Source organism: Nelumbo nucifera, chromosome 4, assembly GCF_055504915.1.
Source record: "Nelumbo nucifera cultivar China Antique chromosome 4, China Antique-T2T, whole genome shotgun sequence".
Lineage (NCBI taxonomy): Eukaryota > Viridiplantae > Streptophyta > Magnoliopsida > Proteales > Nelumbonaceae > Nelumbo > Nelumbo nucifera.
Window position 1 is genome coordinate 25,078,515 of NC_142652.1, and position 22,543 is coordinate 25,101,057.

Here is a 22,543-nt window from a genome sequence, read left to right on the forward strand (position 1 = left end):
AGGAGTTGGAGGGCCCTTTTCAAAAGGAGAAATACTTGAAACTATTAATGAGATGGTGGGTGGCCAATGAACTACTTGATTCAATAAGTAAACGTGGGGAAGCAGGGGTGCTACTAAAATCTAAAAGTGGACATGGAGAAAGCTTACAATCACACAAGCTAGAGCTTTTTGAACTACATGCTGAAATGATTTAATTTTGGCGTCAAGTGGAGAAACTAGATAAAGGTATGTTTAACTATGATGAGCTTCTCAATTATAATAAATGGAACCCCAGATGGAAGGATCTTCAACTCTAGAGGCATTAGGCAGGGGGACCCTTTGTCCCCATTGCTGTTTATATGTGTTATGGAGGTTTTGAGTAGGATAATGAAAAAAGCAGCAGAAAGAGGTGTCCTAGAAGGTTTTAAGGTGAGTGAGGAGAAAGGGGTCACATTGCTTCAATTTGTAGACAACATGTTGATTTTTGCAATGATATCCTAGGAACATATGATAAATATCTGCCTTATTCAAACATGGTTTGAGGCAGTTTCTGGGCTGATGATTAATATTCATAAGAGTGAGGTAAGGGCTGTGGGGGAAGGGATTACTCTAGAACAGCTGGTTCAATGTTCTGGGTGCAAAACTAGCAAGCTCCCCACAAAATATTTAGGTATGCCACCTAGGGATAAGTGCATTGCAAAGAAGATATGGGTGCCAATGGTGAAAAGAGTAGAGAGAATATTAGCATCGTGGAAAACAAAATATCCATCAAAAGGGGGAAGTAAACTTTGATTAAGAGTTTATTATGATCTCTACCAACCTATCTCTGATCCTTGTTCCCAATTCCTGCTAGCACAGCCAAGGTAATTGAAAAAAAAAATGAGGGACTTTTTGTGGACAGGGTGGAGGGAAGATTTTAAGTTCCACATGGTTAAGTGGAGTAAAGTGTGCTGTCCAAGAAAGGTGGGGGTCTAGGGGTGAGGAGAACAGGGGAGTTCAATGTGGCCCTATTAGGCAAATCCACAAATGGTATTGGAGATGGAATAAGCAGCTCAACAGCCTCTAGAGAAGAATAATGTTGGTCAAGTATGGGGCGAGTAATATGAACTGGGATGCAGGGACACTAATGCCTATAGGTGTGCAATGTGCCTGCTTGCTCTTTTCTTAATAAACTTTCTTCTTTATTTATCTTAAAAAAAGAGTGCATGATTGCAGATTTGTTCTCTTTTAATAGAGATTTTGGAGTATGATGGCCCACATTCAGGAGGAATCTGAGTGATTAAATGGTAGGGCCTTGGATGGAATTGCTGCGAAATATTAGCATGACATGAACTGATAGATCCAGATGAGAGAGAAGAATCTGGTCATGGGAGAGAGCAGGAACAAGGTTAATAAAATTATGACATATCAGTGTGTATCGGGTGTATCATATCATTCTGGTTACACCAGGATATCATACACTAGATACTATGTATTTTCAATATTGGTTGTTTACAGGGAGTAGGCCTCGCCCCTCTCATATTTAGAAAAAAAAGGTGGAGTGTGTGATTGAAACACCTTTTACTTTGAACCTTGATCAGGAAATTCACATTGAGATATTTTTTATAACAAACTAGCTGGTATTGAGATGGACAAATTCCTAGATGCTAGAGTTTGGAAACCAGCAACCCCTCACAAAGTAGCTTAAGGCCGAGGATGTAAATTGGTCTTTACTCCGAGGTCTGAGGAATTGGCTGAACCAAAAATGGGAAGAAATGGGAAATCAACAAGTGGCTGGACCCCAAGGAAGGGGCTGCCTACATACCCTCTAATGAGGGGTCAGGCCGCTGTAGTTCGCCGGCACTGGAATTCTGACAAGAAAAAGAGGGAAATAGTGGATGAATGAAATGGGAGGACGGAAGAAGGATAATATGGATGAGAGAGGGAGAGAGAATGGATGGACTGATGTCAAAAGTGATGGGCAATGGTTGCAAGGCCCTTATTTATAGTTTTTGGGTGCACATTCCAGAAGGTTCTTAAGTTAATGTTTTTCCTATTTTACCCTTATATTCTAGAATGTTCTTTATATTCATTTAAAACATGTGATTAATTGTCTTTCTAGAGTCATCTTATTAATTATTATTTCCAGTTTTACCCTTTTTGTCACATGTTTGTTTTCTTGAATTATTTCTAGAATGTTCCCATGTTTATTTCTTCAAGAATGCTCTTTAGTTTCTAGAATAATCATTAATTGTGCTGAAAACATCACTTATATTTAATGACCCGAATTGACCTGGTCTTGATTTGTCTTGTCGTGGTCGTCGATCCGTGTTGCTACTTAGGTCGATCTCCTTATACTTACTTTGTACAATCATGTTGGGCAAATGTTTAACAGTTGACAAGTTGGCTAGGTGAGGAATGATGGTGGATAACACAATGTGCATAATGTGTGGAGAGAACAAAATCAGTTCATGACTTATTCATTAACTGCAGATTTGCAAGGAGATTGTGTGAAAAACAGTTGGGTTTAAGATGTAAATCAGTCCTCAAATATCAAGAACAAATTTAGGGATTAGAAGAAGTAAAGAACAGGTCTGAACAGCTATACAGGAGAAGAAGATGGCGAAAAGAGAAGGTAAGAGAAGGAGTCGAATTAATCTCCATTCTCTTCTAACCCTATTTTATTAAGATCTAAAAATTAAATGATGACAAGAATGCCCTTAAGTGGGCGACCAGCTTGGCAGTTACATAAAGAGAATAAAACAAGAATAAATAACAGGCCCATTAAGTGTGGCCCATCAACAATAAAATAAAAGATATTACAAGAGAGGATGTTAGGGCCCATTCGGCCCAGTTTCTTTACACTCCCCCTCAAGCTGAGCATAGATGTCAATCATGCCCAACTTGCTTATATAGTGTGTCATTTTCCCTCTTGGAACTCCCTTGGTCAAGATATTAACCAGTTGCTCTTCTGATGTGATGAATGGTAAACGAACTTCTCCTGAGGAAACTCTTTCCCTTATAAAATGCCTATCAACCTCAATGTGCTTAGTTCTGTCATGTTGAACAGGATTATGTGCAATGTTGATAGCAGCTTGGTTGTCACAATAGAGCATCATTGGTTTCTCGTAGTCCACTCCCAATTCTTCTAGAAGGGAACGTAGCCACAGTAATTCTGACACACCATGTGCCATTGCCCTGTATTCTGCTTCAGCTGAGGATCTAGCAACTACAGATTGTTTCCTACTCCTCCATGACACAATATTCCCAGCAACCAGAGCACAATAACCAGAGGTGGACCTTCTATCATCAATACATCCTACCCAATCGGCATCAGTAAAAGCTTTCAGCTTCATGTGACCATGTTTAGCAAATAGAATACCCTTCCCTGGGGTACCTTTCAAGTAGCACATAACCCTTTCTGCATCAGCTAAATGAGTCTCTCTGGGAGAATGCATAAATTGACTAATAACACTTACTGCATAGGAAATATCTGGCCGAGTCATGCAAAGGTATAACAACTTCCCAAGCAGTCTCTAAAACACTCCCTTATCAGTCAAAAGCTCACCATCTGTAGCAGAAAGTTTATGATTAGGATCAATAGGAGTGGAGATGGGTTTAGCTCCAAGTTTACCAGTTTCAGCAAGAAGATCAAGGACATATTTACGCTGAGAGATGAAGATACCATCCTTAGATCGAGCAACTTCAATGCCCAAGAAATACCGAAGATCTCCTAAATCCTTGATTTCAAATTCAGAGTTGAGAAATCCTTTTAGTTTACTAACCTCTTCAGTGTCATTACCCGTGACCACAATATCATCAACATAAACAATCAAGAAGGTCACTAGAGAGTCATTTCTCTTCAAGAACAGTGTATGATCAGATTGAGTTTGAGTGTAGCCAAAGGAGACAAGAGCAACCCGAAATCTCTCAAACCAAGCCCGAGGAGACTGTTTGAGACCATAAATAGATTTGTGTAGTTTACACACCTTACCTTTCATTTCCTTCCTATACACTCCTGGAGGTAGAGACGTATAGACCTCTTCATGCAGGTCTCCATTCAAGAAGGCATTTTTAACATCAAACTGGTGTAGGGGCCAGTCAAAAGTAGCAGCTAGAGATAGTAAAACCCTAACTAAGGTCATCTTTGCTACAGGAGCAAATGCCTCAAGATAGTCAATGCCATACATTTGAGTGTAGCCCTTAGCAACCAACCGAGCCTTAAACCTCTCAACAGAGCCATCAGAGTGATATTTAATGGTAAACACCCATTTACAACCCACTGGTTCCTTCCCTTCCGGCAAGTCAACAATATCCCAGGTATGGTTCTTATGCAATGCATCTAGTTCGGCCATCATAGCATCCCTCCATTCAGCTTGAGATAATGCTTCCGGTACAGACCTGGGTATCACATGGGAAGAAACAAAGGCAAGAAAGGAGTAGTAGGAAGGGGAGAGAAGGCTGTAAGACAAGTGTTTGGCGATACAATGGGTTGTACACTTCCGCTTGCCCTTGCAGAAAGCAATAGGAAGGTCAAGGTCTGGGACAGTTAGAGATGGGTCAGTAGAGGGCTGACCTATTACCTCAGGAATGATGGGAGTGGCGAGATGCTCTTCTAAAGGAGGGGAAACAACCTGCACATGTCTGAATCTCTGCCTTTGGTACCACCTTTGGAGAGCAGGAGCAGGAGGAGCAGGAATATGAGGTAGGTCCAGTGGGAGAAGTGGACACCCCATGATCGGACTCACAAGGAATGGGAAGAGGAACAGCTGGAGACATAGCAAATGGCTCGTCAGATTTCTCCCCCTTAGGAGGAATGCTAAAGAAGGGAGTCAACTCGACAAAGGTGACATCCCGAGATACAAAGCGGGTGCTACGAACTGGATCAAAACAGCAATAACCCTTCTATGTGGAAGCATATCCCAGAAAAACACATTTATGAGCCTTAGGTTCAAACTTGTGCTTTTGATGACTATGAATATGCACATAGAAAATGCACCCAAAAACACAGAGAGGAAGAGAAAAGGTATCCTCATCCGGGAAGAGAAGACTAAAAGGGGTTTTAAAGCCAAGGACCCGGGAGGGCATACGGTTGATCAGAAAAGTAGCAGTAAGAACAGCATCTCCCCAAAATTTTATAGGAACATGGGATGCAAATAACAGGGATCTGGCAACCTCAACCACAAGATGTAAATCAGTCATCAAATATCAAGAACAAATTTAGGGATTAGAAGAAGTAAAGAACAGGTCTGAACAGCTATACAGGAGAAGAAGATGGCAAAAAGAGAAGGTAAGAGAAGGAGTCGAATTAATCTCCATTCTCCTCTAACCCTATTTTATTAAGATCTAAAAATTAGATGATGACAAGAATGCCCTTAAGTGGACAGCCAGCTTGGCAGTTACATAAAGAGAATAAAACAAGAATAAATAACAGGCCCATTAAGTGTGGCCCATCAACAATAAAATAAAAGATATTACAAGAGAGGATGTTAGGGCCCATTCGGCCCAGTCTCTTTACAGTTTATTTGGAGCACAATTATGCTTTCCAAAGTCATTAAAAGCTTTAACTATGGAGTGCACATCCAGTGATTTAAAAGTTTCTCGGAGCTTCGGTCTGAAATGTTTTCTTTATTAATTGCCATTTGACTTTTTAGCTCATCATTTTTTGAAGGTAAACTTTTTATGAGGCTTAATGAATGAAATAATATAACTGCAACATAGGTTAGCTTCCACTTGACATGTACATGCTGGAGTACATTTAGAAACATAAACCTACAAAAGCTTCATCTTATCAAAACTATCATACTTTTGACTAACCAAGCACTGTGATTTTTAGGTTCATCTTCTCTTGGTATTTTGGGAATGCTGTTTATCTGATGGTTCCTTGAATGAAAAAGTTACCCTGATTATGCATCTTATGTTGCATTGTGTAGGGATTTGTCAAACAATCTATTATCTGGTCCAATACCAGATGGCCTTTCTGCTTCAAGCCTGCAACTTGTGTAAGTAGATTACATTTTATCTATAACAACGGCTGATCATCAGTCAACTTTATTTATTGTCTTATAGCGGATGTAAACAAACAGTTAAATAAATTTATATCCAACTGCATTCACCCCCTCAATACGTCACCAAGAAAGGTTGATGGTGAGACATATTTTGATTTAATTTCCTTATATTACTTGTACCTCTGACATCTTATTCCCTTCTGTGGATGATATTAGGTGACATCCCACTGTGCCAAATATGGGGACTTTTAAATTAATAAAATTGTTTCACTTTTACCAATAAAAAATATTTTCCTTTTAATCAATGTTATTTTCTGTTTTTTTTTACATGTTTATGAGATTTCGGGCTGGTTTAATGTTCATACTTTTTCCATGTAGTCTTAGAAGAATGCATCTGGTCTTGTCAATTGATGATAATACTGCAAGTCTTCCTGTATCTATTATCTTTTGCTGATGACCTAATTGTTTGGATAACCACTTGGCATCCCTCAAAAAGAGGAGGCACGGGATCAAACCCACGTAACTGCAGGCTCTCCATGGTAAGGCCAGTGGACCTCATGTGCACCCTGCTCTGTCAACAACCCATAAGTCCCCCTGTAATGTGTGTTATGTAATACTGAAAAAAAAGACATAATGCTTTATAGCTGGTCAACTTCTCATTGGCATCTATTTTATTAGGCACTCAAAGTAACATCCTGTCAGCAAGTGGTTCTGTTTTATTATGACTTGATGAATTGTAGGGTCACTTAGCTTCATAGACAAATTATTGCTGACTTGTTTATCATGGATGAAACGCAAGGGGAGTCTACCTTATTGTTAAACTTGAAACAAAATTGCTTCTTCCAGTTCTGGTAATACAGATTTACCAAGAATTGATAAAAGGTAGATTTAACAAGTAAATTAGTTACAGTTTTCACAATACTCGTGTACAAAGTGTGAATTTATTGACCTGAACCAATTTGTGATTTACTATATATAAATTCCAAAGTCAAGGTAAATCAAGTTAACCAACTTTGTTAATTAATTCACCTTTTATGAATTAAAAATATTTATTAGTAGGAAAAAAAAGAGAGAGAATGTACAATTCTGAGTGAAAGCTGAACCACTGTAGTCGAAGTAGCAGAAAAGAGGAGAAGAAGAAAAGATGCTGGAAAATGTCGAGCTGTACTTGCAGTCGACCATGCCTTTATTTATATATAAGTGAAGTACAAAGAACAAGAATTTACTGGGATACCCCTGATTAGTGATGGGACACCCAGAAGACTTAAGACATAAACAAGATTAGGCCCATTAGCAAAGGCCCAGATACAAGATAAGATAAGTTTAACATAAGAATGGGCTAATAGGAATTCTTATAAGCCGAACACACTCAAGCCTTCTAACATATCATTCTAACACTCCCCCTCAAGCTAAACATGGATATCAATCATGTTTAGCTTGCCAAGTATGTCCTTGAACTTTGTAGTTGCCAGCCCTTTTGTTAATACATCTGCAATCTGCATTTCTGATGGAGTATAAGGCACATAGAGTTCCCCTGAAACAATTCTCTCTCTTACAAAGTGTCGATCAATTTCAATATGTTTTGTCCTGTCATGTTGTACTGGATTATTGGCAATGTTGATAGCAGCTTTATTATCACAATACAACTTGAGAGGACCTTCAGTCTTGATACCAAGCTCATTAAGGAGAGTTCTGAGCCATAAGAGTTCAGCAACCCCGTGTGCCATAGCTCGGTATTCTGCTTCTGCACTTGATCTAGCCACAACATTCTGCTTCTTACTACGCCATGTGACTAGGTTTCCTCCCAAGAATGTACAGTAACCTGAGGTTGACTTTCTGTCTCCAACAGGCCCAGTCCAATCAGCATCAGTGTAGGCTTCAATTTCAAGTCTGCTGTTTTTCCTAAATAGAATTCCTTTCCCTGGGCAAGTTTTCAAGTATCTTAGAATTCTTTCCACTGCTCTCATATGAGGAGTCTTTGGTGAGTGCATGAATTGACTGACAACATGCACTGCATAGGCAATGTCTGGCCGAGTGAGGGATAGGTATATCAGTTTTCCTACCAATTTTTGGTACCTTTCCTTATCACAGTATTCCTCACCCATTGATTCTTGTAATCCATGGTTTAGTTCTATTGGTGTGTCTGCTGGCCTGCACCCCATCATGCCTGTTTCTTCTAGGAGATCTAGCACATATTTTCGTTGACATATGTAAATTCCTTCTCTTGATCTAGCAACTTCAATCCCGAGAAAATATCTCAGATTTCCCAGGTCCTTGATCTCAAATTCTGAAGCTAAGAATTCCTTCAGCCTCTTAATCTCTTTCACATCATTTCCAGTAATCACCATATCATCCACATAAACAATGAGAGCTGTAAGTTTTTCATCCTGTCTCCTTGTAAACAATGTATGATCCGCACTGCTCTAAGTGTACCCCACTTTCTTTATGGCCGTACAAAGTCTCTCAAACAATGCCCGGGGAGATTGTTTCAAGCCATACAAAGCTTTCCTTATAGTTTACACACCTTATTTCCAACATTATATCCAGGTGGGGGTTCCATGAATACCTCTTCATGTAGATCACCATTAAGGAAAGCGTTCTTCACATCCAGCTGATGAAGTTCCCAAGAGAATTTTGCAGCTAATGACAGTAGAACCCTGATTGTGTTGAGCTTTGCTACCGGGGCAAAGGTTTCCTTGTAGTCAATTCCTTCCTTTTGTGTAAATCCCTTTGCCACAAGTCTGGCCTTGTATCTTTCAATTAACCCATCTTCCTTGTGCTTTACTATGAATACTCACTTGCACCCAACAGTGCCTTTCCCTTCTAGCAGGTCCACCAATTCCCACGTTCTTGCTTTCATTAGGGCTTTCATCTCTTCATTCATGGCTTCTTTCCATCTTGGATCAGATACCGCCTCTGAATATCTGGAAGGGACACATACAGAGGAAAGAGCAGACACAAAGGAATGATAGGCAGGTGATAAATGTGAGTAAGAGACATAATCAGCTATGGAATGCCGAGTGGTGCAAGAACGAACAAGCTTACGGAGAGCAATGGGAAGATCCAAATCTGAATTGAGAGAGTCAGGATTACCTTGGATTGCAGAGACAGATTGATCTGAGTCCAACTGGTTGCAATCATGAGGTTGAGGGCCCTTCTTCCTTCTACTGTATGTAAGTATCTCTTTCTCTTGCCTGCTGGGATCATTAGGAGCATCAGCTGAAGCTGGAGATGTAACTGGCACAGCGGGAGTCTCACTAGGTCGACCCGGAATGTTACAACTAGGAGTAGTGGAAGGTGATGAAAGGGGAACAAAAAAGGAGGGAGAATGAGAATCCTCTTCCATCCCACTAGTCTCCCCCTGAAGAGGATTCTGAGAAGATTGGAAATAGGATTGAGACTCAAAAAAGACTACATTTCTTGTGACATATTTTTTCTTGGAGACAGGATCATAACACTTATACCCCTTTTGCGTAGAAGAGTAACCCAAAAAAATTCCCTTTGTAGCCTTAGGATCCAGCTTGGTTTTCTTTGGATCCTTCACATGTATGAAGCATGTACATCTAAAAACCCGTGGGGGAAGAGGAAATTCTGGAAGAGTGGGACACAACACAGAGAAAGGGATCTTCATACCCAGTACCTTAGATGGCACCGATTTATCAGGTATGATGCAGTGAGAACAGCGTGAGACCAATATTGCTTTGGCACATTGTGCTGGAAAAGTAGAGCTCGAGCTGTCTCCATTAGGTGCCTGTTCTTGCGCTCAGCAACTCCATTTTGCTGAGGGGTGTAAGCACATGATGATTGATGTAACATGCCTTCGTCTTCCATGAATGAGTTCAGGGATCTTTCAAAATATTCAGCTGCATTGTCTGAACGTAATTGTTTTATCTTCTTATCAAATTGTGTTTCAACCATCTTGCAAAACATCATAGTTATCCGTGGAACTTCTTCACGTCCTTTTAACAGATAAATCCAAGTGCACCGAGAATAATGGTCAATAAAACTGATAAAATAACGGAAGCCTTCAATGGAGACAATGGGTGAAGGACCCCAAACATCAGAGTGGACCAAATCAAAAGGGGCTTGAATTTCATTACTAGAAATTGGATACATTGATCTGCATTGTTTTGACATTTGACACACATCACAAACTAAACTTTGACTCGGAATGCCCTTACATAAATCGGGAAACAACATTGCTAAAGAAGAAAAAGACAAATGACCTAGCCTAGCATGCCACAAGTGCAGCCTAGCTCTTGACTCCACACTTTCTGGACTAGTAGTAGCAGAAGCTTGCAGTGTTGAACTGACATCTGCATCAAAATAGTAGAGGCCCTCATACTCATGACCACTCCCAATCGTTCTCCTCGTCAATCTGTCCTAGAAAACACAATGAGAGGGAAAAAAAATTATACTGCAGTTCAAATTTCTTGTAAGCTTTGAAACAGACAACAAATTTGATGTAAGACTAGGAACATGTAAGACTGATTTAAGAGAGAGATCCTTGCTTAGGTCAACCACTCCCTTTCCCGAGATGGTGGAGAGGGACCCATCAGCTACTCTCATCTTATCCTGGCTAGACAATAAATGATATGAGGAGAATAATGAGGACATATGTGTCATATGGTCAGTGGTTCCTGAGTCAATCACCCAAGAGCTAGAATTAATGGAACTAGTTGCACTAATTGCAGAGGCTGTACCTGATTTGGCAAGAGAGGTGGAAGCTAAAGGATTGTTCTTCAGACGGGCAAATGCCTAGCTGAGAACCTCTACCTCACTAGCTGTAAAGCCCAAGGTACTTGGTCCAGAGGAATCAGCAACCTGCTTTGTGGTGGAAGAGGACACTGGCTGAGTACTCTGTGAGATGTCACTACTGCTGTTGGTGGCAAGATTCCCACTTGCTGTGTGGCCCTTATGTTGCCTTTTTTCCTTTCTCAGAGCAGCTGGCTTCAGATGAGGGTACAAGACCCAACATTTCTCCTTTGTGTGTTTCTCACCACCACAATGGGTACACTTGAGGGACTTCTTGTCTGAAAATCTGCTTCCCTTAGTGGAGACTAAGGCTGAATGTTCTCCAGATAGTTCTGTTGCTTGTGTCTGGGAGTCAACCTGCATCTCCTTTCTCCTTACTTCTTCATTCCTCACCAGGTAGTAAACATGATGAAGCTCAGGTAATTCATCTCTCCCTAGAATCTATGACCTTACACCTTCATATATAGGGTCTAAGCCTGCTAGGAACTTGAAGGCTCTGCCCTCCTCAATCTGCTTGTCTTGCCTCTCCTTATCCCTGGCATTTTCCCAGTCCAAATCATGTGATGGTCAAGCTCTTCCCAGAGACCTTCCAGTGTTGCAAAGTATGTTGCCACAGACATGTCTCCTTGCCTTAGGGCTGCAATGTCTTGGTTCAGCCTATAGATTCTAGCATTATTCTTCTTTTGGCCATATGTCTTAGATACTTTCTCCCAGATTTTAGTGGCTGTAGGAAAATGATGAACAGTTCTGGCCACCCGAGGAGTCATGGAGGCCACCAACCAAGACATAACTGTGGCATTTTCCTTGCGCCACATAGTGTATTCAGGGCTGCTGATTTCTGGTTCCTTTTTATCTCCATCCAAATAGCCTGTGAGTTCACGAGAGGTAATGAACAGTCTTGCCGAGACAGACCACTCTCTAAAGTTATACTCATCCAATAGCACACTTCTAATCTGCAAGCTATGCAGATTAGGGTTCTCCAGGTTTGAGGACCTTATAACAGGTTTGTTATCTTTAGAGGAAACTTCACCGGATAGTGATGACATCCTAACTTCGGTCAAGGAGTTAATCACAACACTGTTGGGTGGTTCTGGTTAGGGCTGGCCGAAGTAGTCACAGAGTTCACAGTGCTGATAGCACACCAGATAGGCTTCACTTGGACTAAACCAGTTCGGGTACAGCAGCAAGGAAAAGTCTGTAACTGAACCAGTTCACAGAGATGGAGTAGGGCTAGTAACCGACCTGGAAATGATCCGTAACTGAAGTCGCCACAGTTCTGTAAAGGTCTTTCTGAACCAGTTCTGATGCAGGTTCTGATTAGCCGAAGTAACCTCAGCAGGTCCTGACAGCTCGCAACACAGTTTCAGACTTGCCGAGACTGTCACAGTTCTGATGCAGTTCTGTTACAGCAGTAACCCAGATAAAAAAAAAAAGTGAAATACAGCAAGGAGGAGGAGATGGCTTCGGCAGTAACCAGGAGGGTGCTCAATGCTCTAATACCATGAAAGCTGAACCACTGTAGTCGAAGTAGCAGAAAAGAGGAGAAGAAGAAAAGATGCTGGAAAATGTCGAGCTGTACTTGCAGTCGACCATGCCTTTATTTATATATAAGTGAAGTACAAAGTACAAGAATTTACTGGGATACCCCTGATTAGTGATGGGACACCCAGAAGACTTAAGACATAAACAAGATTAGGCCCATTAGCAAAGGCCCAGATACAAGATAAGATAAGTTTAACATAAGAATGGGCTAATAGGAATTCTTATAAGCCGAACACACTCAAGCCTTCTAACATATCATTCTAACACTGAGTAATAAAACTATTAATAAATTCATAAGTTGGTTCAGTCCCCCTTGAATTCATGAATAAAGTTCAGCACATATTGCAAAACACAGAAAATAAATATTTTTCCAGATCAGTGTGTCCAAGGAGCTATTTTCATTTGAATTCACACAGTGGAATAGGTCACTGGAACTAGAGCAAGGGTTGGTGATAGGGATCGGTCAGCACCCTTGAAGACTTATTCTAGAAAGAAGGCCTTACAACAGGTCCTGATATGACATAGTGATGGTACTTGGGATTTGGACTGAATTGAACATCAAGGGTATTTTTGCCATTTTATATTTTTTTCTGTAGGGTCCAATAATAGGGTTTGATTGTCTAGTTATGGTTTGTTTATGTTTAAAATTTCAGAGTCATTGCATAAGTAGGATTAGAGTTATTGAGTCTTCTTTGAATTGAAATAGGATATGACAACTTAGTTTCAGTCCTACTAGGATTATTGAGTCTAACCGTTTGACTCCTAAGACTATTATGAGTCTAACAATTTGACTCCTAGCATTATTATGAGTTTAGAGTCTTTTACACAAAAGCAATGGATTATATTGAGTTTTCTTTAGCTTATGCTAGCTATGGTGAGTGATTCCCATGCCCTAGAGTGATTCTAGGTATTTTTCTCTCTTCTTTCTCTCCCTATTTTCTCTCTTATCCCTTCAAGAAGCCATTACAGCCATCAACAGCGATAAAATACTGATCCAAGAAGACCATTCAACATTCTCTAAGGACTAGAACTGAGCTGGTCCTACATCAGCTTGGTATCAGAGCCAAGGTTATAGGCTGTTATCATCATGGCTACACATAGTGGCAAGCAATACAGGGGTCGGCTGACTGATACACAAAGAGATTCATTGATTTCTACCCTTTGCAAGAGAGTTGAAACCCTTGAAGCACAAGTAAAAGAACTTAAAGAAGATAAAGAAGAAGAAATCCAACAAGAAGCACCTCTAATCAATGAAAGGGATGGAGGACGAAACAACGGAGCTGTCCATGAAGATGATAATGGTGAAGATGAAGGATCTATTAATCTTAGAGGATGACAAAGAGCTGCAAACTGCACAAGGGTACCACCTGCACAAGCTAATCGAACCCGAAATACCCATCAAGGGATTTTTTTTTTTTATTTTTTTTTATAAACGAGTAAGATTTTATTAAACCAGCAAATAAGAGTTTCATGCAACCCATGGAAAGGCACAAGGTGCGACCTTTCCTTTAAGACTAGTTACAGAATTATAAGTACAAAAGAAATTACAAAGAAGCCCAAAATAAAGTAGCCCGAAGAACCCCTTGTTTTGCAAGTGAATCAGCCATTGAGTTTGCTGATCTGCCTACCCACTGAACTCTGATTGTCATATTCCTTGTTAGCCATTTAACTTTTTTGAGAAGATCTCTAAAACCCCAGATCATAGAGTTTGGATCCTTCAACCAACCCACTATCACCTGGGAGTCCCCTTCAATAATCAGATGCTCTATGCCTAGCTGATTTGTGAGTTGGATTGCTTGTACAACAGTAAGTAATTCAATCCTTAAAGAGTCTCCCACATCCGCAGGACTTGAGTACAAAGATATAATGCTACTGCTTTTGTTTCTCAGCACTCCTCCTATGCCTGAAGGTCCTGGATTACCTCGGCTACTCCCATCAAAGTTCAGCTTAATAAACTCCTCCCCTGGTGGCATCCATTCAACCACATGTCTGTTCTTCCTGGTAGAAGCATTAGCCACTGCTAACCAGCTTCTCCATAGGTCATCAAAGGAGTATGCATCAAAGAGATTTAGAGTTTTCAGCCACTGAATTGCCCTTGTCAGAATACATTCTTTAACTTCCGAAAAGCTCATTTCTTTTTCACAAAAAATTCTGGTGTTCCTTTCTTCCCAAACTGTCCACAACAAAGCTACTCTTATGCATTTCCACGTAATTCTCCCTCTCTTTGCGTGCCATTCAAAGATAGATGGACTAAACAACAAGCTAGTATCAGATGGTAGGTTCCACATACACTCAAACAACATAAAACTCCAATTCCATAAAGCTGTAGCAAAGGGGCAAGAGATCAGTACGTGGTGACAGTCCTCATTCTGAGATTTACAAAGAACACACCAATTAGGGGATAAACACCATTTTGGTCTCCTCTTTTGCTGGTTTTTAAAGGTATTAATCTTGCCATAATAAACTTCCAAACAAAAAAACAACGATCTTAGGGGGAATGGGTCTAGTCTGGAATTCTTTAATTGGGAAGTTCTAGGGTGTAGAAGTGGAGCAAAGGGACTTGAAGAAAGAGGAGCAAGTGAAAAAGCCTTTCGGGTTAATGGGCCTGTTATTTGTTCTTGTTTTATTTTTTTTATGTAATTGCCAAGCTGGCCGCCCACTTAAGGGCATACTTGTCATCATTAATTTTTAGAGATTAATAAAATAGGGTTAGAGGAGAAGGGTGATTCATTTCGACCTCTTCTTCTCTTACCTCTTGCAACACTTTGGAAGCCTATTAATAAAATAGGGTTAGAGGTATCTTGACGGGCGACTCTTGCAACACTTTGGAAGCCTATTCATGGAATTCTACCCCATTTTCTCAATCTGGTCAGGTATGGTGTTAATTCTGGAAACAATGTTTATTTTTGGGAAGACATTTGGGTGGGCCACCAACCTCTTAAAGACCTTTTTCCCTCTCTTTACTCTCTTTCTCTTTATAAGGAAGAGCCGGTTTCCAGTTTTATTTCCTCCTCAGCTTCTTCTATGGCCCTAAACTGGGATTTTGGTTTCCGTAGAGGGTTACGTGATGATGAAAGTGCTTGTGTTTTAGACTTATTGTCTTCACTTGAGTCTTTTTGTTTAGATCCCCTCAAACCTGACACAAGAATTTGGACCCCTAACCTGAAAGGTTTTTTCACTTGCTCCTCTTTCTTTAAGTCCCTTTGTTCCACTTCTGCACCTTAGAATTTCCCAGTTAAAGAATTTTGGACTAGGCCCATTCCCCCAAAGATTGTTGTTTTTGTTGGGAATTTTATTATGGTAAGATTAATACCTTTGAAAACCTACAAAGGAGGAGACTGAATTGGTGCTTATCCCCTAATTGGTGTGTTCTTTGTAAATCTCAGAATGAGGACTGTCACCACTTACTGATCTCTTGCTCCTTTGCTACAACTTTATGGAATTGGATTCTTATGTTTTTTGATTGTAGGTGGAACTTTCCATCTAATACTAGTTTGTTGTTTAGTTTGTTTATTTTTGAATGGCACACAAAGAGAGGGAGAATTATGTGGAAGTGCATAAGAGCAACTTTGTTGTGGAAAGTTTGGGAAGAAAGGAACACCAGAATCTTTTGTGAAAAAGAAAGGAGCTTCTCGGAAGTTAAAGAATGTATTCTGACAAGGGCAATTCAGTGGCTGAAAACTCTAAAGCTCTTTGATGCATACTCTTTTGATGACCTGTGAAGAAGCTGGTTAGTAGTGGCTAATACTTCTACCAGGAAGGACAGACATGGGATTGAATGGATGCCACCGGGGGAGGAGTTTATCAAGCTGAAGTTTGATGGGAGTAGCCGAGGAAATCCAGGACCTTCAGGCATAGGAGTGCTGAAAAACAAAGATAGTAACATATATCTTTGTACTCAGGTCCTGCGGGTGTGGGAGACTCGTTAAGGGCCGAATTACTTGCTGCTGTACAAGGAATCCAGCTTGCAAATCAGCTAGGCATAGAGCATCTGATTATTGAAGGGGATTCCTAGGTGATAGTGGGTTGGATGAAAGATCCTGACATTGTGATTTGGGGTTTTATGGATCTTCTCAAAAAGGTTAAATGGTTAACAAGGAATATGACAGTCAGAGTTCAGTGGGTAGGTAGATCAGCAAACTCAATGGCTGATTCACTTGCAAAACAAGGGGTTCTCCGGGATACTTTATTTTGGGCTTCTGTGTAATTTCTTTTGTACTTATAATTCTGTAACTAGCTTTAAAGGAAAGGTCACATCTCGTGCCTTTCTATTGGGTTGCATGTAATTCTTATTTGCTGGTTTAATAAAATTTTACTCATTTATCAAAAAAAAAGGACTCCAACTAGGACTATAACAATTTTTAATGGCATCCAAACTCCATAAAGCAGAAACATCCTTCAGTTGTAGGTGGGTTCTTTCAAAAATAAGAATCATAATTTCTAGTATGTTCAATGTTTAGAAATGTTGGGGAGAGATCTATGAATTTCTATTGTGGCACGTGGACTATTTTGCAAATATAAATGGAACATGAATAAAATTTACCAGATATGGATCAAAAGAATAAAAATAGAAAACACAAAAGGGTTTATGATAGGCCAAACACTCCTGCATAAAGTTTGCTCTTTGTAGTCCTGATGCAAATACAGAAGAAAGGAAAGAAGAGCCTGGAGAGAGAGTACCAAATTTGTAAAATCCTTGAGAAGTTGGTCTACATTCTATCTAGGGTCTGGATCCTTTGGAGTATGGCCTAGACCTATGGAGCAGATTGTAGCCTCGTATAGGACCCTTCAAATCCCTTTATCTTCAAGGATTTTAGTCTTAGCAATTTCCTACAAGATGACATTTTCTTAATTTCTGAGTATTAGAGCCAATTTATCAATCCTTTATATTTAATTTTTCAGATCCTAATTATTATAGGATTTGGCTTTATGAAATCAATGCAGCAGTTAGATGTTAGGGGGCAAGATCGAAATAGTTATGTTGGAATGTGCGGGGGCCAAGGGAGAGAACAGAAGGGCAGTGGTAAGGAACTTGATTAGAAAACACAGACCAAAGATAGTGTTGACTGCAGGAAACAAAAGTGGAAATTTTCAATGTGGGCATGAAGGAAGAATTTGGGGAGTGAACAGTGAAGAATGGCTGGTTCTTAAGGCTGAAGGGTGTCAGGGGGGCTAGTTTTTGCTCAGGTCATTTGAGTAGCCGTGGGGAACAGTTTTTGGGATGTCCTGAAACTTCAAGTTGTTTTATTGATCAATTCTGTGTAGAGTAGTTTTCTGGGGTGTCGCCTTGATACCTGTTCAGATTGTACTATCTTTTTATTTTAATGAAATCCCTTTTATTTATTCTTAGAAAAAGGATTTGGCTTTATTGTAGCCTTAGATGAAGTTACTATTTTAGTAATTTTTTGATGGATTATTTTACTAGAAATTGTATTACCATTTATTTTGATAATTAAATGGAGGATTTTATTGTTAGAACAAAAACTAAAGAAATTACCACCTATAGGATTGATGGGGTTAAGTGGTTTTTAATGATTATCATCTGGTGGTTCCTCACAGAGCATTTTGCTACTAAGTCTGGTGAAAATCATCCTCACCAACTTCAAGGACTAAGTTGGTTTTATTGGGTAAATTCAGGTTGATGCTTGGATGTCTTTCATGAAGCAAATTGTGTGGAATTGCAACCTATCCTCGGTTGAGTATTCCATATAGAGAGTCAAAATCCATCCATCCATCCATTTGAGTACACACCAAGAGGTTGTTAATGTCGTCGTAGAACGCAACAGCATTCATTGTGATCCAAGACGGTCTAGGGAGGAATTGTGCATTGAGGCTATTGGAGGATTGGAGTATGGAGATCAGTGTGCCACTGAGATAGGAGGAAGTGAGGTCTTCATTTAGTTGGATTAAGATCCAATGTGGGGTGTTGCGGTTGCCCAAGAGAATGAATACGGCAGTGACGGAGGGACTGGAGGAGTACGTGATGGCAATCGGTTGGAGGAGATGGAGTAGTGATTGGGAATAGCCGTTGATCAGGATGGTGACCTGATCCAGTTGGAGGGTTCTTCGGTCCAAGAAGTTTCTAGGGTTGCATGGATCAGAGGAGATAGGCTGCCGAGAGAAAGATAATGATGAGTGAGAAAGAGAAGAAAGGGAGAATGCAAAGACTATACTTTTCATTAGTGTGTCAACTTTCTTCTGTGGTAAGACTGTTGGGTTTGTCAGACCAGTGGCAATGGGGGTTGTGAGTAGAACCATGCAGTGGAGAAGAGGATAGTGGGTGAGGTAAAAGGTTTAAAATGAGAGAGATTTCAGGTTTCTCATTTTCTGCAAGATGGGATGGTATGAGGCTAACGTGCACCATGGAGGGTGCTTTCCTTGTGGGTGGCTGCAAAGCTTTGCCATTGGTGGATATGTAGCCCATGGCTCAGCTAAGAAGTGTTGTGGACGTCAATGGATGGTATTTTCATTATTTAAATAACAGTTAGGTGCTTTTTTTGGAGGTTTCTTCTCTTGGCATATCCACTCAAGAAATTTTTTTGAGGGAGAGCTTGTTTTTCGATACAATACCAATACTTTACCTTTCTCAAAAAAAAAAAAAAAAAAAAACTACATTATGGTCTTTTTTGTCAGCAACTGAAGTCAGGGATTTTATTATGAAATCATAAAATGGAATCCCACTCTCCCATGGTGTTTGGAAAAAGAGGTTTAGGGATTGTGTCTTGCTTCTTCCAGAATTTGAGAGTCACAAATGAGGATTTTGGTTGTAATTTTTGGATTGTTTTAGATCTAGATCTTGGGAGATGAAAGACTTGTACTTTTTCTATCTTTTGTTTTGGGGTGATCCCTCATCACTGACTTTGGATGTAATCTTTTGTTTGATTAGTAAAATTTTGCTTTTTATTTATTACCCAAAAAGTGGTGTTTGGAAAGGAGATAGCTAATACAGCAGCACTTACCTGGCCATACCATGGTTGGATTATATCTTACAATTACAATGTATCTGCCAGGCCTGGTGCACCCCCCCCCCCCACCCCAATTCAAGGGATTAAATTATGGAAATTTCAGTTATTTAGAATTCTGAATGACTTTTTTTCAATACTTAGTTTTTATTAATATTTAATATTTTTCTCTAAGATTTTATGTTCATGTTCTTGATTTTTATTAGTTTTAAACTTTTAATATTGTATCTGAAATTTTGGTTGAAATAAGTGGTCAAATCCAAAAGTTTTCCATACTTCCTTTTTAGTTGCCATATCTGAAACCAAAATTTTGCAAAATTTTGTTGAAATTTAAAACTATGCTCTCATCATCCTACATCAGTTTCATTTTCGAATATGTTTGCCGTATTTCTGTCTTTTGTGATTTTGTAATGTTTTTATTCTTATTGGCTGGGTTGGATGCCGCTCTTGGTATTTCATGTTTTATTTTTCAATTTATTATCATCATCATCCATGCCTTATCCCAACTATATGGGGTCGGCTACATGAATCCTGTTTCACCAATCTGTTCTACCGTAACAAGTGGAGAGGTTGCATAAGAATGTTTTGTTTCAAGCTCCCTTTATTGTACACTTTTATTTTTTATTTAACACATTCCATGTCAAGAAGTTGATAGATAGATAACAGCCACAATTTGACATAGGATAATTACTAGAGAAAACCACAGCTTCACATTCTGTAGTGTTCTACTTGAAGGTTCTAGAGGGTTTTAATTTGCATCTTATATAAATTTAGATGGTCTTATAATACTTTATTTGCTCAAGGACATCATTTACTCATTTTTTAGTGATACATCCTCATTTGTGTTTCAGGTTATTAAATGATAATCAATTGGAAGGACAAGTACCAGAGGAACTTTACTCGATTGGTGTACATGGTGGAGCCATTGAGTATGTGTTATACTTTGGCATCACTTTCCTGAACTTCATTCATGTGGTTCCATAGCAAAGCCAGTTAGTGTACTATTGTTTTCCACTTTTTTCGTCTTCCTTTAACAAGTTCTTACTTGAACTTCTTTTTTCAAACATATCGAATGCTTTAAATCTTTCCTTGCTGCCTTAACTGATGTCCATTTTATCTACCTTTTTAGGACCTTAACCCAAGTCACTCATTATGAGTGCAGTTGGTGGTCTTCTATGCACATGCTTGAACCATCTTAGTGTATTTCCTGTTATTTAGTTACATATTAGGGTGACTCCTAAGTTCACAACATCCCATGAATGCATTTCTTGCTAGTTCTATCCCTTATATCAACCAACTATATAAAGCAGATACTTGCCTTAGTTTTGGTGCAAGCCATTAAAGATAAATTTGATTTAATATGATGCTAACTTATATATTTACCCTTTACTTGAAAATGTGCATAGCACATGCCCATACACTAGTCAACCATAATTAGAATTCAGAAATACAATATACATCTTGTCAAATAATTCAGAAACAACTAATAAAAAAAGTAAATCAAACCGGGTGTTAAAATAAGAGAATAGTAAAGAAAGAAGAATAAGAGAAAGAAGAGGAGTGAAGAGAAAATCAGGTTGTGGGGAAAATAGTGAGGCCCCAGCTCTCTTAAAAAGTTGCTTGAAATATGTGCAAAATTAAGTGCCCCTAGTAAGCTAGCTGTAACAAAAGACCTATGAAGAACTAAAATAGGCCCATGACCCACTAACAATCAACCTATAAACTAAATAGGAAACATAAGAAAGAAAAACACAGGCAATAATTCCATTTATATTACTACTTTCAACAATACAAATACCACATATGTGTAAGCAAGCCTCCTTGAATCACACCTTGACAACCATTGATTCGACTTTAATGGATATTCTCTTAATAACCAAATCTTTTTTGAGTTGGAGGTGTTTTGAGGGACTCAATGGAAGCAATAGCAATTCAAATCAAGATATTATCCTTACTACAAGGTTGGGAGTTGGTTTCTCCTTGGGACTTGAGAGAGCAGAGGTGGAGGACAATTCTTTAGTAGTCACTGGATGGATGAGGTCACCATCAAATAATCATGGATCCACTGAAACTATATTAGCAAGTAGGGATCTTGAGGATTGGATCTTGTTAGACTCGGATTAGATTCAGATTTAACCCAAGCCCATTAAGTTCAGTTACATTTTAACTTATATAAAGGCCATTACCCAATGTTGGTCCCATCTATCTTGGGAGGGGTAGACTGGATATGCTCCTAACCTTTGGCATTTTTTTGCACAAAGTGGTCACTCTCAGACTCAAACCTGCATTCTCACGCTTACCAGCATGAGATTTTACCATTATATCAAGTAATGGCCCCTACATTTTAACTTATATATAATAAGTTTATATAAATATGAATATTGAATTTATTATTATAAATTCTCTATCTATCTATCTATCTACCTACCTATATATATATAACACAGACAAAATTTGATTGAGCTTGGATTTTAATCAGATCTGGTGGGGGTTAAATCCACATCCAATCTGATTATATAAACAGATCATTTGAATCCAAAATAATTGGATTGGTTGTCGGATTGGGTTTTGGGCTTTTGAAGTCCATTGACATCCTTATCAATGAGGCTAGATCATTGGCAACTAGGATGAACGGATTTTCCATTCAGGTTCCATGGTCAGCTGATTCTCTACTAGATGACCTCCTTGGGTTGGAAGTAGCGGCTTTTCCCTGTATTGGGGGTTAAATCCACATCCAATCTGATTATGTAAACAGATCATTTGAATCCAAAATAATTGGATTGGTTGTCAGATTGGATTTTGGGCTTTTGAAGTCCATTGACATCCTTATCAATGAGGCTAGATCATTGGCAACTAGAACGAACGGCTTTTTCATTCAGGTTCCATGGTCAGCTGATTCTCTACTAGATGACCTCGGGTTGGAAGTAGCGGCTTTTCACTGTATTGGGGAAGGGCATAAACAGAAACTTTTCAGTCCACCTTTTTGTTTTACCTTTATTGTTCTAACCCTAAGGGTACTTATATAGAAGATTAAACTAGTCCACTCATTATCTGCCTTTTTCAAATCCTCTTGTCAGTGACCATTGGCAGAATGGGTATTACATATTTCTTGGCTTATAACAATCCAAAAGAGAATGAATATTATATTGACACCCTGTTGGGTAAAGAAAATAATCTCTTTTCCTTTCAATGTTTCTCTTGTCAAGTTTTATCCCTCTATTTCTCTTATAGATTTCTTTTGACCTTTTGATAATTACATTCTCTCCTAGTTTACAAACAGTTGGAACAATGTTACTTCCAACTATTTTCAATAAACTG

The 22,543-nt window shown here is 39.3% G+C and overlaps 1 protein-coding gene across 3 annotated transcripts in view; it reads left to right on the top strand.

Moving 5' to 3' along the window:
- LOC104603038 (receptor-like protein 4) overlaps positions 1-22,543 on the top strand; it is a 52,817-nt gene that overhangs the window by 21,251 nt on the left and 9,023 nt on the right. For all 3 annotated transcript variants that reach the window (XM_010266951.2, XM_019198712.2, XM_010266950.3), the window contains 2 exons: positions 5,892-5,960; positions 20,077-20,154. In XM_010266951.2, coding sequence (XP_010265253.1) covers positions 5,892-5,960; positions 20,077-20,154 — 147 coding nt within the window. The remainder of the gene's footprint in view (positions 1-5,891; positions 5,961-20,076; positions 20,155-22,543) is intronic.